Genomic DNA, 16008 nt, shown 5'->3' on the forward strand with positions numbered 1-16008 from the left:
TTGGTGAGATAAGCATTATATGTTAGTTAACATTTATCTCTGGATAGTGACAGTTTCTGTGATATAATTTTTCTTGATGCTTATTTCTGTTTAAGTTTTCTATAAAAGACTCATATAATTTAATTAAAAAATCACTATATAACATTCAAAATCAGAGCACTTAAGAAAACTGGTTTTAGATACTTTAAATGATTTAATTCTTTTTACTTACACATTCAGATAGCTAGTGCTGGAAAAGACAAGTATATAATTGATCCTAATTTGTTTATGTAACTTTTTCATGGTTTCCCCTTTTGCTGCAATTAGTATTATTAGAAGGTAGTACAGAATTCAGTAATAGCACTTTTCTAGGCTTTTAACCAGTTTATTTAATCTAAAGCATAATAAAGCAGAATACTCAAATCCAAAGTTTTCATAAAGACCAACATAAAAAACCAGATTTTTTTTTTTTTACCTCAGTATCATAGGTTGGATTGTAGTCATTATAACCAGAATAAAGATCATCTTCATCTGTCTCTGGAGCCAGGTGTACATTTTGCATCATTTGTACCTATGAAAAATTGGCAGTGTAAATATATTCCTGATATATGAAATAATTCATAATTGAAATAAAATATAACTACTTAAAACCTTTCTGGTCAAATTTATTGCTACATATTTTTATGACTTGAAATTTTTTTCACATCAAATTCTCAAAACTAGGTGTTAAAACATGCATTTGTTGCTCTCATTTCACATTTATTCCATACTTATTACATTAAAAGGCCAGTGACAGGCACTAAAGGAGTACAGTTGGTTGCCCTTATTTTCAAAGAACTTAGTATCAAGTGCAGAAAGAAGAAGGTATGTAAATTATAATGCAATGCAGAAACCACTACGTACCTGCCACAATGGCTAAACTTAAAAAACCAACAACATAATAGGTCAGCAAAGATATGGAGTAATCTAAACAGTCATACATTGTTTTTGGGGGTGTAACATGGCACAATTTTGGAAAAAAAGTGTGGTCGTTTCATAAAATTAACATTTCTTTCTTATGAACCCACAATTCCATCCCAAAGTACTTACCTGAAGGAAATGAAAACAGAGGTCCATAAAAATATTAATATGCAAATGTTCATAGGAGCTTTGTTCTTAATAGTCGAAAACTAGGAACAGGCCAGGTGCCCATCAACAGAAAGGATAACCAAAATGCAGCATATTTATGCAATGAAGTATTATTCAGCAATAAAAAATAATGCACTGACGACACATATAATATGGAAGAATTATGTTGAGTGAAAGAAGTCTCACAAAACAGTACCTTATGTATGGTTTCATTAATTTAAAATTATAGGACAGGCAAAACTATTGTAGAAAACAATCAGAACAGTGGTTGCTTTTTAGGTATGGAGACTAGAGATTGAATGGAAAAGTGCAGGATTATAGAATTTTCTAGGGTGATAAGTATTCTATATCCTGTTAGGGGTTTGAGTTATACTGGTATACACTTGCAAAAACTCAATAAGTGCATACTTGAAATTTTTCTTTTCATTATACATTTTTTCTTAACAGAAAAAAAAAAGAATTTTTTTAAAAATTCAAACTACAGGGATCCCTGGGTGGCGCAGCGGTTTGGCGCCTGCCTTTGGCCCAGGGCGCGATCCTGGAGACCCGGGATCGAATCCCACATCGGGCTCCCGGTGCATGGAGCCTGCTTCTCCCTCTGCCTGTGTCTCTGCCTCTCTCTCTTTCTCTCTCTGTGACTATCATAAATAAATAAAAATTAAAAAAAAAAAAAAAAAAAAAATTCAAACTACAATTAATATGCATACTTAAATATTTAAGGGAAAGCTTAATATCTGTAATGTAGTTTGATGTGCATAAAAATAACATGGAAATAATGAATAGGTTTGTGATAAAGCAAGTATAGAAAAATGTTAATGGTAGAATCTATGTAACAGTTATGATGTTCACTGTAAAATTCTTTAAGCTTGGGGATCCCTGGGTGGCTCAGCGGTTAAGTGCCTGCCTTCGGCCCAGGGCGTGATTCTGGAGTCCCGGGATCAAATCCCTGCATGGAGCCTGCTTCTCCCTCTGCTTCTCTCTCTCCCTGTGTCTCTTATGAATAAATGAATCTTTAAAAAAAATTCTTTAAGCTTTACTGTACATCTGAAAATTTTCATAATAAAGTGTTGAAAGAAAAAATGCAAGACAGAATAAAACAGATGTCAGAGCAAAGTAAAATAGAAGTGTGGAGGAATTATAATTACTGTATACATATACTGTAGATGTAGTACTGTAGATGTAGTAATTACTCAAGAATTCTGGAAGAATTCTCAGACAAGGAATCATTCAAATGGAGAAATATTTTAGGCAATTTGGGGGAAGGGGCAGGCTAGCTAACCAAGAAATGTAGTATTGAACTACTTTACCTTAAAATACTTATTCTCTTTAAAGCCTGTACAATTTTAAGTGTGCCAGTAAATTCCATCAAAAATTTCAGCCTAATCTTAATGCTCAGTATAACACCAAACATATGTAGCTACTTGTAACCATTAAAAAAATTTTTAAATGTGAAATATAAAATTATTAATTTTTTGTATAATTTACATACAATAAATTTTACCTTTTTAAGGTGTATAATTCAGTGGTTTTTAGTATATTCACAAGGTTGTGCAACCACCACCACTATCTAATTCCAGAACGTTTTCATCACTCTATACTCCGGGAGCCTGTTAGCTGTCATTCTTCATTCGTCCCTCCTCCCAGCCTATAGCACTAATCTACTTTGTCTCTATGGATTTGCCAACTCTGGACATTTCATATGGAATCATCAATCAAAATTTTTTTTACCAATCAAATGGAATTATCCAATACATAGCCGTTTATGTCTGGTTTCTTTCATTTAACATAATGTTTTCAAGGTTCATCCATGTTGTAGCATGCATCAGTACTTCATTCCTTTTTATGATTGAATTATATTTTATCTATTTATTAGTTAATAAACATTTGGGTTGTTTCACTCTATGGTTATTAATACTGAAGCTGCTACAAACATTGGTGGAGATTTAGTGTGGACATAAATTTTCAATTCTATCGAGTGTAGACTAGGAACGACATTGTTGGGTCATACGGCAACTCTACATTTAATTTTTGGAGGAGCTCCTAGATTCCAAAGTGGCTGCACGTTTTACATTCCACCAGCAATGCATGAAGATTCCAATTTCTCCATGTCCTAACCAACACCGGTCATTGTCCCTCTTTTTGATGATAGCTATTCTAATGGGCATTTAACGGTATCTGTGGTTTTGATTTGCATTTCCTTGACGACTAATGATGTTGAGCATCTTCTCCTATGCTTATTGACATCTTGTATGTCTTTGGAGAAATGTCGTTAAGATGCTTCGCCCATTTTTAAAACCTGGGTTATTTGTTTTACCTGAGTTACAAATATTCTTTATACATTAATATTTTTATCCCATTCTATGCACTGTCCTTTCATTTTCTTGATAGTATTCTTTGAAGTATCCTTTGAATTTTGATGATGTACAATCTACCCATTTTTTTCCCTCGGTTGCTTGTGCTTTTAGTGTCACATCTAAAAAAACCCACTGCCTAACCTCAAGAAGATTTACATCTGTTTTCTTTTAAGAGCTTTATAGCTTTAGCCCTTACATTTAGGTCTTTTAAGTTAACCTTTCATTACTTTTTAGAGATGAAAACTCACTACTATGAAAGAAAATGTCAATCAGGTAGAAACGTTCACTTCAAATACCACTAATGGCATTAAAAGTCACTGGTATACAAACTCTCAGCTATAAAATAAGTCATGGGGATGTAAATTATAGCAAAGAGATTATAGTCATAATATCGTAGTAACTTTGGTGACAGATGGTAACTAGATTTATTGTGATCCTTTTGGAATGTACATAAATTTCAAATCACTGTCTTGCACACTTGAAATTCACATAAGGTGTATGTCAACTACAAGAAATAAAAATTTAAAAAATAAGTCATTCATATAAGATATAGAAAATATCTTTAAAACATTAGCTCAGAAAATGCTATGTTAGTGGTTCTCAAACTTTAGCATGCATAGGAAACCTCGGGGATTGCTAAAATACAGATTGTTACTCCCCCAGCAGCAGAGTCTGTGACTCATTAGGTCCTGATGGGAGTCATGACCACCCCTCGGCCCTCACAGTGTGCATTCCCAACAAGTTCCCAAGTGTTGCTGATGATGCTTGTCTGAGAACCCCACTGTGAGGGTTTTTGCTAACCAAGAACCTTCTGAGTATGAGTCCTATTTCCGTCCGCTCAGCTTACATGCACGTCATGAAAACAAGTAACTTTTAGAACTAGATATCCTTCCTGCTGGGTTGCAAGCACAGTGGAATTAGTTTACGTCCGAGACTTTTGCTGAACAGACATATAGTGAGCAAATTAATTTAAAAGATGTAGAAAGTAAGGCCAGGGGAGGTGAAGTACGGGTAGCAGAACAAATACAACTTCGGTTTTCTGGATCCCCCAAGCCATCAAAAGCAGTTTGTGCACCTAGAATGCCACTCATGTTGAAACAACCTGGGGATAATACTACCACAATATAAATCAAATGCCGATAACACCTTTTTTAAAAAAATGTAAAAGTCGCCCTTTTTTTTATGATACTCTACCACAGACTATGGCGAATAGTCCACATCCAAGATGCCCACTGTAGTTCCTCAGAAGCTCACAACCAGAAAACCCACTTGGTAAAAGGAAAAGTGGAACTTTAGCCCTAGAAAGAATCTTGGAAAAACAATACTCCAAGTCTTTGGAATTCTGCTTCATCTTTGTGAGACCAAGCACAGGTTTACGGCTTCTGCGGTGTCCTCTCCTAATTCACAAATTAAATGTTTTATTGGAAATCTTCAAAAGGCTTACATAACAAAAAACTAAGGATGAATGTGACCTGTATCTGCTACGACATGCAAAGGCTGGAGGAAAGGTCTCCTGTGGGTCGAGCCTGCCAGCGGAGCCGGGCCGCTGTGGGACCGCCGGCCGGTGAGCCGCCCCGCCGACAGCAGCAGCACCCGGTCCCGAGGGGCGGGGCTGGAATGGGCCGGGGGGGGGGGCGGGCGGGCCGCGCAGCCGGGCAGCCGGGCGGGGCGGAGGGAGGCGCCGCCGGGGAGGTGCCTCCCGGCCTCCCACCACCGCCCGCCGCGGCTCAGGCGCTCCTCCGCCCTGGCCCTTCTCCTACCTCGCGGTGAGGGGAGCACGACGACCGCGAGTCTGCCGGGGAACGACGCGGCTTTCTCGAGAATCTACTAACAGCCCGCCTAGGCCAGAGCGCTGCGCCCGAGTCGTTGCCACGCGCGGAATCCAAGGAAACGGCTCCCACAGTCCTCCGCGCCAGAGCCGGGCGGGGGCGAGGCCAGAGAGGAGGGCGGCCGGGAGGGGGCGAGCCGGGGGCGGGGCGGGGCCGGAGAGGAGGGCGGCCGGGAGGGGGCGGGGCCCGGTGGGGGCGGAGCCAGAGAGGAGGGCATCCGGGCGGGGGCGGGGCCCGCGGGGGCGGGGTCAGGGAGAAGGGGGCGGGGCCGTCCCGAGCGGGACTAGGGTGAAGGTGAGGATACCCGGTGCGATGGCCTTTGTTTGGAGTGTGAAGGAAAGAACCCAACAGTTTGTAAGTCCTGATGAAATCTGCCAGAAGGATTACTCAGAAATGATACTGGATTAGAAAATATCTCCTGTAGCCGCCACATTGATGTGAGCTGAGAAGCCGAGTCGTGCAGTCATTGACTGTCCGTCGTCACCCTGTAAAGTGGCTTAAGTGAGATCCTGTCTCGGAGGCACCGGCTTCTCTCCTTCCTCGTGTGCAGGTGTTTCCACAGCATCCTGTATACACCTTCTGCAGGTTCTCAAGGTAATCTTGTCTGGTGTGAGCCTTAAAGGGCAGAACTGAAAGTTTGTGTCCCAAGCACCTAGAACCAGGTTCATACTAAAAATAAAGGCGCAGTATGAATGAGAAATTCATAATTGTTTAATATCATTAAAGTTTGTTTTAAATTTTGAAGATTAATGGGGGTTATGCATGGGAAGTCTAGATACTAGTAAATAATGAGTTTCAAACATTAACTGTATGTTAGGAGACTACATTTTTAGCAATACATTTTATGTATGTCAATATAGTATTTTAATTATTATTCACAAGGTTATCTTGAGGGAAAAATGATGTACAGTAAGGAGAGACCTTTTTTTTTTTTAATGAATCTCAGGACTACTGTGGTTAAGTCAACTAAACTAGTCTCTAGTACCTAGTTTTTTGTCAAACACTAGTACAGATGTTGCTGTGAGGATTTTTTAGGAGATGAGTAACAGTTAAGATTTTGAGCACAGCAGATTACCCTATATAGTGTGGATGGGCCTCATCCAATCCATTGAAAGACTTATGAGAAGAGACTGATGTCCCTGGAGGAGGAGGGAATTCTCCCTCCAGACTGCCTTCAGTCCCCAGCTGCCATATCAACTCTTCCCTAGGTCTCCAGCCTGCTGTCCTGCCCTGCATATTTTGGATTTGGCCATACCACAATTGCATGAGCCAATTCCTTAAAATAAATCTTAATATATGCCTCCTTTTGGTTCTCTTTCTGTGGAGAACTCTGACCAATAGAACTACTCAAGGATGTTTGTACAGGAAGAGTTTTGGGACATTGAGATGGTTGCAAAGGCAGGTGTGTTGCTGTCCTAAAGATAATGTCTCTCTGATGCAAAGGCTGAGCACTTTGGCCTGCAGTCCACTATAAAAGATTGAAGTTCCTAAGTTCAGGGTTCCTCAGCTGTGACACAAACCCATTGCATGTGCAGCATCCACCTGGGCTACCATCATGGGACTTGGGAGGCAAGGAGAACTGAAGCTCAGGCTGCTTACTGTACTGTGAAGAATAAAGTCCTTTGGCTCTGATCCAGTACTTTCTGCAAGCATTTATGAAACTGTGTTAGATTGTTAGCGTGGAAAGAGGGTAAATCCTTACGCAATTTTTGATAGTATCTAGCTACAATGCCTAGCTTAAGGCATGTTTATTATATATTTGTTGAATTAATTAGGGAACACTGTACAGCTCTTCTCTCAAGTTGTTGCACTTCAATATATAAGACAATTTTTGTTATCTTTTTAGGTCTCCAAGCTATAAATTTCTAGTTCTCTCAGAAAAGAAAATTGTTGAAAATGAGTTCAAGTTCCTTTATGCTTGGTTGCTCTTTAAGCATGATACATCTCCTTACCTAGAGAGTGATCAATCATCTCCTTCATTTTAAATATTGTGATGCAGGGATCCCTGGGTGGCGCAGCGGTTTGGCGCCTGCCTTTGGCCCAGGGCGCGATCCTGGAGACCCGGGATCGAATCCCACGTCGGGCTCCCAGTGCGTGGAGCCTGCTTCTCCCTCTGCCTGTGTCTCTGCCTCTCTCTCTCTCTGTAACTATCATAAATAAATAAAAATTAAAAAAAAATTAAAAAAAAATATTGTGATGCAGCTACCACTTATTGAACATACTCATATTGCCAGACAAAATGTTGGGGTCACATAGCTTGTATTTCTCAAATAAAAGCACCACAGAAAGGGTGCCTGGGTGGCTCAGTGGGTTAAGCATCTGCCTTTGGCTCAAGTCATGATCCTGAGGGATTGAAGCCCACATTGGCTCCCAGCAGGAATCTGCTTCACCCTCTCCCACTGCCCTTCTCCACACTTGTGCTCTCTCTCTCAAATAAATAAAAAAAAAAATCTTAAAAAAATAAAAAGCTCCACAGAGAACAGAAATTTTGTCTTTTTTGTTGTAGACTATACCCTAGTGCCTAGGGAAGTGCCTGAAAATAGTGGGCTCTCAATAATTATTTATTGAATAAATTGTCAGGGCTTGTAACATATAAAGGCAGGAGTGAATGAGAAGCAAGCAACAAGCATGAATCTTACATTTAGCATAAGTTATGGGGGAAAAGCTAATGCCACTAGTTAATACAAGAACACTATGGGAGAAGCAGATTTGAGAGAGAGAATAAATTTAATTTTGAACATGAACCTGTTGAATTTCAGATGTCTGTGAAATGTGCAATAGAGATGTTTGAGTAGGCAACTGTATATAATGATATAAAGCTCAGAGAAGAGATTCCATCTGGAGATATACATTTGGAATTCAGAGGCTTCCAAAATTGATGAAGTTGAAGCCTGGGAGTGAGTGAGATTCTTACTGGGGAGGAGAGTAGGTGGGATGAGAAAAGAGAGCCTAGAACTTAGCCTCAGAAACTTATCATTTAAAGATTTTGATCAAAAATAGCCAAACTAAAAAAAAAAAAAAGAAAAAAAAAGCCAAACTATGAAAAGAGCACAAATGTCATTGACTGATGAATGGATCAAGAAGATGTCGTATATATACATAATGGAATATTATTCAGCCATCAAAAGAATGAAGTCTTGCCATTTGCAACAACGTTGATGGAGCTAGAGTGTATTATGCGAAGCAAAATGAGTTAGAGAAAGACAAATGATTTCACTCATGTGAAATTTAAGACACAAAGCAAATGAGTATATGGGAAGGGGAAAAGAGAAAAACATACTCTTAACAATAGAGAACAAACTAAGGGTTGGTGAAGGGAGGTGGGTGGGGGATGGGCTAAGTGGGTGATGGGTATTAAGGAGGGCACTTGTTATGATGAGCATCGAATGTTATGTGTAAGTAATGAATCACTAAATTCTACTCCTGTAACCAATATTGCATGCTGTTAACTTACTAGAATTTATTTATTTATTTATTTTTATAAATTTATTTTTATTGGTGTTCAATTTGCCAACATATAGAATAACACCCAGTGTTCATCCCATCAAGTGCCCCCCTCAGTGCCCGTCACCCAGTCACCCCCACCCCCGCTCACCTCCCTTCCACCACCTCTAGTTCATTTCCCAGAGTTATGAGTCGCTCATGTTCTGTCTCCCTTTCTGATATTTCCCACTCATTTTTTCTCCTTTCCCCTTTATTCCCTTTCACTATTTTTTATATTCCCCAAATGAATGAGACCACATAATGTTTGTCCTTCTCCGATTGACTTATTTCACTCAGCATAATACCCTCCAGTGTCATCCACGTTGAAGCAAATGGTAGGTATCTGTCGTTTCTAATGGCTGAGTAATATTCCATTGTATACATAAACCACATCTTCTTTATCCATTCATCTTTCGATGGACACCGAGGCTCCTTCCACAGTTTGGCTATTGTGGACATTGCTGCTTTAAACATCGGGGTGCAGGTGTCCTGGCGTTTCATTGCATCTGTATCTTTGGGGTAAATCCCCAGCAGTGCAATTGCTGGGTAGTAGGGCACATCTATTTTTAACTCTTTGAGGAACCTCCACACAGTTTTCCAGAGTGGCTGTACCAGTTCACATTCCCACCAACAGTGCAGGAGGGTTCCCCTTTCTCCACATCCTCTCCAACACTTGTGGTTTCCTGACTTGTTAATTTTCCCCATTCTCACTGGTGGGAGGTGGTATCTCATTGTGGTTTTGATTTGTATTTCCCTGATAGCAAGTGATGCGGAGCATTTTCTCATGTGCTTGTTGGCCATGTCTGTGTCTTCCTCTGTGAGATTTCTGTTCATGTCTTTTGCCCATTTCATGATTGGATTGTTTGTTTCTTTGGTGTTGAGTTTAATAAGTTCTTTATAGATCTTGGAAACTAGCCCTTTATCTGATAGGTCATTTGCAAATATCTTCTCCCATTCTGTAGGTTGTCTTTTAGTTTTGTTGACTGTATCTTTTGCTGTGCAAAAGCTTCTTATCTTGATGAAGTCCCAATAGTTCTTTTTTGCTTTTGTTTCTCTTGCCTTCATGGATGTATCTTACAAGAAGTTACTGTGGCCAAGTTCAAAAAGAAATAAAAGGCATTCAAATTGGCAAAGAAGAAGAAGAAGTCAAACTCTCCTTCTTCACAGATGACATGATACTCTACATAGAAAACCCAAAAGACTCCACCCCAAGATTGCTAGAACTCATAAAGCAATTTGGCAGTGTGGCAGGATACAAAATCAATGCCCAGAAGTCAGTGGCATTTCTATACACTAACAATGAGACTGAAGAAAGAGAAATTAAGGGGTCAATCCCATTTACAATTGCACCCGAAAGCATAAGATACCTAGGAATAAACCTAACCAAAGAGGTAAAGGAACTATACCCTAAAAACTACAGAACACTTCCGAAAGAAATTGAGGAAGACACAAAGAGATGGAAAAATATTCCATGCTCATGGATTGGAAGAATTAATATTGTGAAAATGTCAATGTTACCCAGGGCAATTTACACGTTTAATGCAATCCCTATCAAAATACCATGGACTTTCTTCAGAGAGTTGGAACAAATTATTTTAAGATTTGTGTGGAATCAGAAAAGACCCCCAATAGCCAGGGGAATATTAAAAAAGAAAACTATAGCTGGGGGCATCACAATGCCAGATTTCAGGTTGTACTACAAAGCTGTGGTCATCAAGACAGTGTGGTACTGGCACAAAAACAGACACATAGATCAATGGAACAGAATAGAGAATCCAGAAGTGGACCCTCAACTTTATGGTCAACTAATATTCGACAAAGGAGGAAAGACTATCCACTGGAAAAAATACAGTCTCTTCAATAAATGGTGTTGGGAAAATTAGACTTCCACATGCAGAAGAATGAAACTAGACCATTCTCTTACACCATACACAAAGATAAACTCAAAATGGATGAAAGATCTAAATGTAAGACAAGATTCCATCAAAATCCTAGAGGAGAACACAGGCAACACCCTTTTTGAACTAACTAGAATTTAAATAAAAATTAGGAAAAAATTAAATGTTTTGTAGAAGAGTATCCCCTAATGATTCTCATTAATAGCCTGATATATTGAAGCAAAACAAGGAAAATGAAAATAGAGGAAGCTAAAGGAAGAAACTGTCAAACAGATGGACAATGATGGTGCATGTGGATAAGAGATCAAGTAAGTTGTACTTGGCAATATGGAAGTCACCATTGGCTTAGCTAGAGTCCTTTCACTGAATGGTGATACAGAAGACTCTACCACATTTATTGGCAATTGGTGATGAAACAGAGACTGGATATTGGGTCTCAGGAAGCCTGGCTATTAATGGAAAGAGATAAAGCAGTAGTAGATGGCATGGGGTTTGGGAGTCCAAGTAGAGTTTTTGTTGGTCTGTTTTTTTAAGATGGAAGATACTAGAGCATGCCTGAATGCTGATAGAAATAATCCAGTAGAAAGTGGTTGAGGATGCAGGAGAGATAGCTGATTTTGAGGGGACTGCGGGAGATTCCAAGGTTTGCAAAAGGTGGAGAAGGTATAGAATTGGCAGAGAAGAGAACACACTAACTAGAGAAATATAGTAACATTTCTTAGTAAGTGTGTGGGTTCAGTTGATACTGATGATCATGAATAGGTAGCAATGCTCGTCTCCCCTATTGTCTGGTACTTTCCTGGTCCCATTTTCTTGACTGGATTGTACTTACTTCACTAAGTAGAGACATAAAGAAGGCAATAGTGGATTTCATCCAAGGTTGGAATTTGTTAGGTAGTTGCAAAGAGAGAGCAGAAGGGAAAAAAGAGTTTCAATGGTAGAAATGAAATTTAATATAAATAAAAGGGGAACTGAATTAAAGGGATCTAATGAATAGGAAGAAAGTAGAGGAATCAGGTTAGAAGTGCTGATGAGATCAGAGGAACAACTGGAATAGGGTTATTTCAAAAGATTAGAGAGTAGTCCTTCTGAATGAATGATGATGGAAGCAGTACAGCTTTCAGATGGTCACAAGGTCCAGGATTTGATGATAGGTGTGATCCGGAGGAATTCATTTGGAACTAGAAGTCCAGAGTTGAAGTCACTGGAATAAGGTATACTGAGACAGGTGGCAAAAAAATTGAAGGAGAGTAAGGAGAAAGTTGGGAGATGTTTGAAAAAAGGTATACCAGATGGCTCAAGATTCACAGCCACAGAAGGGTTGCAAGTGGGTGGGGAGTAACCAGTGGTCTGGAAGCAGTGTGGGGAAGTCAAAAGAAGCTACTAACCCTACTTCCTGCCTCTGAGTTCCGTGAGCAGTGAGTGAGTAACCAGAGAGGTCTTCATGGGAAGCATTGTCCTTGGAGGACAGCCGGTTTTCCCCATGAAAGCAGAGAGGTGGGAGAGCACTGGGGAAAGACTTGAAGATGTGGGGAAACCATCAATCACAGAACGAAAATTCCAGTGGACTAGGGAAGGCTTGGACCAGAGTATGACCACTGACAGGGACGACTTGTTCTCTGGGTAGTGACCAAGGACAACAGGAATGTGAAAGGGGATGGATTTAGACTGGACACTCTCTGCGAGGGCTTGGGCACATAGTCCTAGCATAATTCTGCTCGAGACTGAAAGAGAGATGCAGTGTTTCCTTTTTGCATGGTCAGCTGTTGATGGTGGTTGCAGGTCATCAGCAGTGGCTGGCAGCCAGGAGCAAGTGGGCACCAGCCTCGTGGACATTTATTCAGTGGAAGGTAGTGGAGAATAAGTATATTCAGTCTGGTTTTTGACAATGGCTTGATGCTCTTACAGTCGCTGGGTCGGTGCTCCTAAAGGTCTGTCAATAGAGATTGTCTGTCATCCATCAATGATTCTATCTCGCCTGCTACATTTGTCTCCAGTCATTCCTCCCCTCTCCATCTCCCTACTACCTACAGCGTCTGGGCAACCATCTTCTCTCATCTGTCTGGCTACCATAACTTCCTAATTTTTCTCACTGCTTTTTCTTTACTCTTCTATATTGCTCTCGTTCAATTTATTGCCGCACTGTAGTCAAAGTTATGATCCTTATGTGAATATCTGATCACAGTATTCCCTGCTTAGAACCTTTTTGTGCCCTCTTTCCCCACTCTACTTTGACCTCCAGACAAAGTCTAAGCTCAGAACATGGTTTATGAGGCCCTTCACAGTCTTAGTACTCAGGATTCTTTGTTGCAGCCAAGAAAAACTAATTCTTTTTTTTTGAAATTTTTTTTTTTTTTTTTATTCATGATAGGCACACAGTGATAGAGAGAGAGGCAGAGACACAGGCAGAGGGAGAAGCAGGCTCCATGCACCGGGAGCCTGACGTGGGATTCGATCCCGGATCTCCAGGATCGCGCCCTGGGCCAAAGGCAGGCGCCAAACTGCTGCGCCACCCAGGGATCCCAAGAAAAACTAATTCATGCTAACTTTAGCAGAAAAGGAATTCTTAAGAGAGATATCAGGTAACTTACAGTTTTGTCAGAGAGGCTAAGGAATGAGGCTTGGAAAACAAAAGAAACTCAGGGAGGTAAGGCACAGACAAAATCAAATCAGAGGAATAACCTGCCTAAATCATGGAGAGCAACCCTCAAAGTTTGCTCAGAACTGAGGGAATCTTCAGGATGTTGGATTTTCAATCATAAAACCAGGAAAATCCTGGGCAAACCAGGATAAATTGGTCACCTTACTGAGTCTGCTGCTGTAGGGATGTGTCATCTTGATACCTTAGTATTTGCTCTCCGCTTGATTCCTGCCATCTTGGACCCTTGATGACACATAGCTGTATTCTGCTGTTTTCTGACACGGTCTGCCTTATCACTGGACACTGGGTTCTAAGCACCGTGAATTATTTCTAACCATCCTGCCCTTCTTTTTCCTCCATCCAGAGTCAAAAAGTCCCAGCTGGGAACATGAGCTGACTGGCATTGGCTCAGAACACCAGGTATCAGGAACTCAAAGACAGGGTATCTGCTCCCTTTGAGCTTCTTCCTCCTGATTTTGGAGGAAGTGCAAAATGGAAAGGGTATTCAGCTGTGAGACGCCCAAAATGACTGACATCCATGATCCTTCCCTCTTTTTTGCCCTCTTCACTTGCATATTATGCCCCAGGCTATACTTAACATCTTTCAAGGCACTGGAAACAATCCTGATCTCTCTCACCTCCAGGCCTTCACACAAGCTGTTTTTTTTTTTTTCCTGTTTTTGTTTGTTAAGATTTTCTTTATTCATTTGAGAAAGGGAGAGAGAGAGAGAATGAGCAGGAGGGAGGGGTGGAGAAAGAGAGAGAGCAGACTCCCTGCTGTGCAGAGAGCCCAACCCTAGGATCAGTACCTGAGCTGAAGGCAGACGCTTCACAGACTGAACCACCTAGGTGCTCATTTTGGTTTGGGTTTTTTTCTAAAATGGTCTTTCTACGGTCCTCTCAACCTAGCCACCTCTTTCTCCAGGATGCCTTCCCTAGTCCTTGATGTATTAGTTTGCTACGGCTGCCAGAACAAAATACCATAGCCAGGGTGGTTCAAACAACAGAAGCTTATTTTCTCACAGCTGTGGATGTTGGAAGTCCATGATCAGAGTGTCCGCAGGGTTGGTTTCTGCTGCACATCACTCCTTCGTTTACAGATACTGCTCCCTTGCTGCTTCACACAGTTGTCCCTCTGTGTGTGGTACCCCTGGCATCTCACTGTGTGTCCTAATCCCTTCCTGTAGGAACACTAGTCCGATTAGATTGAGACTCATCCTAAAGGCCTCATTTTAACCGAATTACCTTTTTTTTTTTAATGTGGATCCCTTCATGAATTAGTGTGTCATGTTAATCTTCTTCATATCATTTCAGTGTTAGTATATGTGCTGCTGAAGCAAACACTAACCTAACACTACCTCTTTAACCAAATACAGTTACATTCTGAGATACTAGGGGTTAGGGTTTCAACATACGAATTTGGGGGGACAAAATTCAGTCCACAACACCTAGTTTATGTTGGGTCGTATATATGCCTAGAGCATGTTGATTGTTTGCTATCAGTGCACATAGCACAGTTTTATAGTTACTACTTATATATGTAAAAGTTCACCCAAATCAGCCACATATTGCTGTTCACCACTGGGTTCCTACCCTAGTACAATAAAACTTAGTTTATCTGATAAGTAATTTAGGCACTGTGAAAACTCTTCATCTATTCTTCCCAGAAAAATACCATGAAATGCGGTTATTGCTTGTTAAATATTTAAAATTATCATGATTCTTTTCTACCCTAAAAGTTAAAAGCAGGGATGCCTGGATGGCTCAGCGGTTGAGCATCTGCCATCTGCCCAGGGAGTGATCCTGCAGTCCCAGGATGGAGTCCTGTACTGGGCTCCCTGCATGGGGCCTGCTTCTCTCTCTGCCTATGTCTCTGCCTCTCTCTCTATGTCTCTCGTGAATAAATAAATAAAATCTAAAAAAAAAAAAAAAGTTAAAAGCAAATTTGCCTGAAAATGCAGGGGGAAATTTTTTCCCTCATTTTTCAAATAACAGACCCATTCTTTAATGGGGCTAATGACCTGACCAGTATAATCCCTTTTATCCTTATTAGGAAGATAGTCACTGCTCAGTACTTTGAAAATATGATCACTGATGTTCCAGATTCTCTTTTCCTTTTGCTGTTTGTATGATACAGCAGTAACCTATACTCCTACCTGGATGTTTTATTAGGAGCTTGCTTTGTGTTGAAAAGTGCAAGAAAGAAGTAGTAGGCCTAATTTTACAGTTTCTACATCAAATGTACTGTACTCTCTCCCTTTAGAGGCACTTAAATGAGATTCATATTCCTTAATATGAAAAACACTGCTTTTCCAACTGGCACCAACCGAGTCTGAAGAAATCCTTATGGCTTTGGGAAGGATCTTTAGATCCTAAATTGTAGGTAGACCCTGTACTCACAGTTTAAATAAATATCACACTTTGTGCTGAGACTTTTAAGATTTCTTACTTGTGAGTTACAAATTAACTTTAGCCTGCTTGATAATTTTAACCTGTTCTAAAATAAATGGACATTGGACTGTACATTGCCATAATAAGAGTCCCATTCCATTCACAACACAAAAACTAGAGGCATTAACAAGTTGAAATTAATGTGTAATATATAAGGAGGCAGGAGGTGCTTCAAGTTGTACCCACACTATCACATGCCCCAAGGGTAGCATCTGAAATGGACAAAACACAGTTTAACCTAGGAG

General features: G+C 40.3%; 1 protein-coding gene and 1 long non-coding RNA gene across 14 annotated transcripts in view; one reads left to right on the forward strand and one right to left on the reverse strand.

Annotated features, from left to right (window-relative positions):
* The window catches only part of IFT88 (intraflagellar transport 88), a 135806-nt gene extending 130422 nt beyond the window's left edge, over positions 1 to 5384 (reverse strand). For 3 of the 7 annotated variants that reach the window (XR_013362958.1, XR_013362959.1, XM_077868442.1), the window contains exons 1-2: positions 5222 to 5353; positions 455 to 550 (exon numbers count right to left, since the gene is read on the reverse strand). Coding sequence is in view for 5 of the 7 variants with exons in the window: in XM_077868442.1 (XP_077724568.1) it covers positions 455 to 544 (90 nt within the window). In the remaining 2 variants the exon portion in view is untranslated. The other 4 variants (XM_077868443.1, XM_077868441.1, XM_077868440.1 and 1 more) reach the window with 4 other exon arrangements.
* Positions 5385 to 5542: 158 nt separating this feature from the next.
* Positions 5543 to 16008, forward strand: part of LOC144295857 (uncharacterized) — a 36829-nt gene continuing 26363 nt past the window's right edge. For all 7 annotated transcript variants that reach the window (XR_013362966.1, XR_013362968.1, XR_013362967.1 and 4 more), the window contains exon 1: positions 5543 to 5884. This is a non-coding gene — a long non-coding RNA (uncharacterized LOC144295857). The remainder of the gene's footprint in view (positions 5885 to 16008) is intronic.

The sequence above is a fragment of the Canis aureus genome, chromosome 24, assembly GCF_053574225.1.
Source record: "Canis aureus isolate CA01 chromosome 24, VMU_Caureus_v.1.0, whole genome shotgun sequence".
Taxonomy (NCBI): Eukaryota; Metazoa; Chordata; class Mammalia; order Carnivora; family Canidae; genus Canis; species Canis aureus.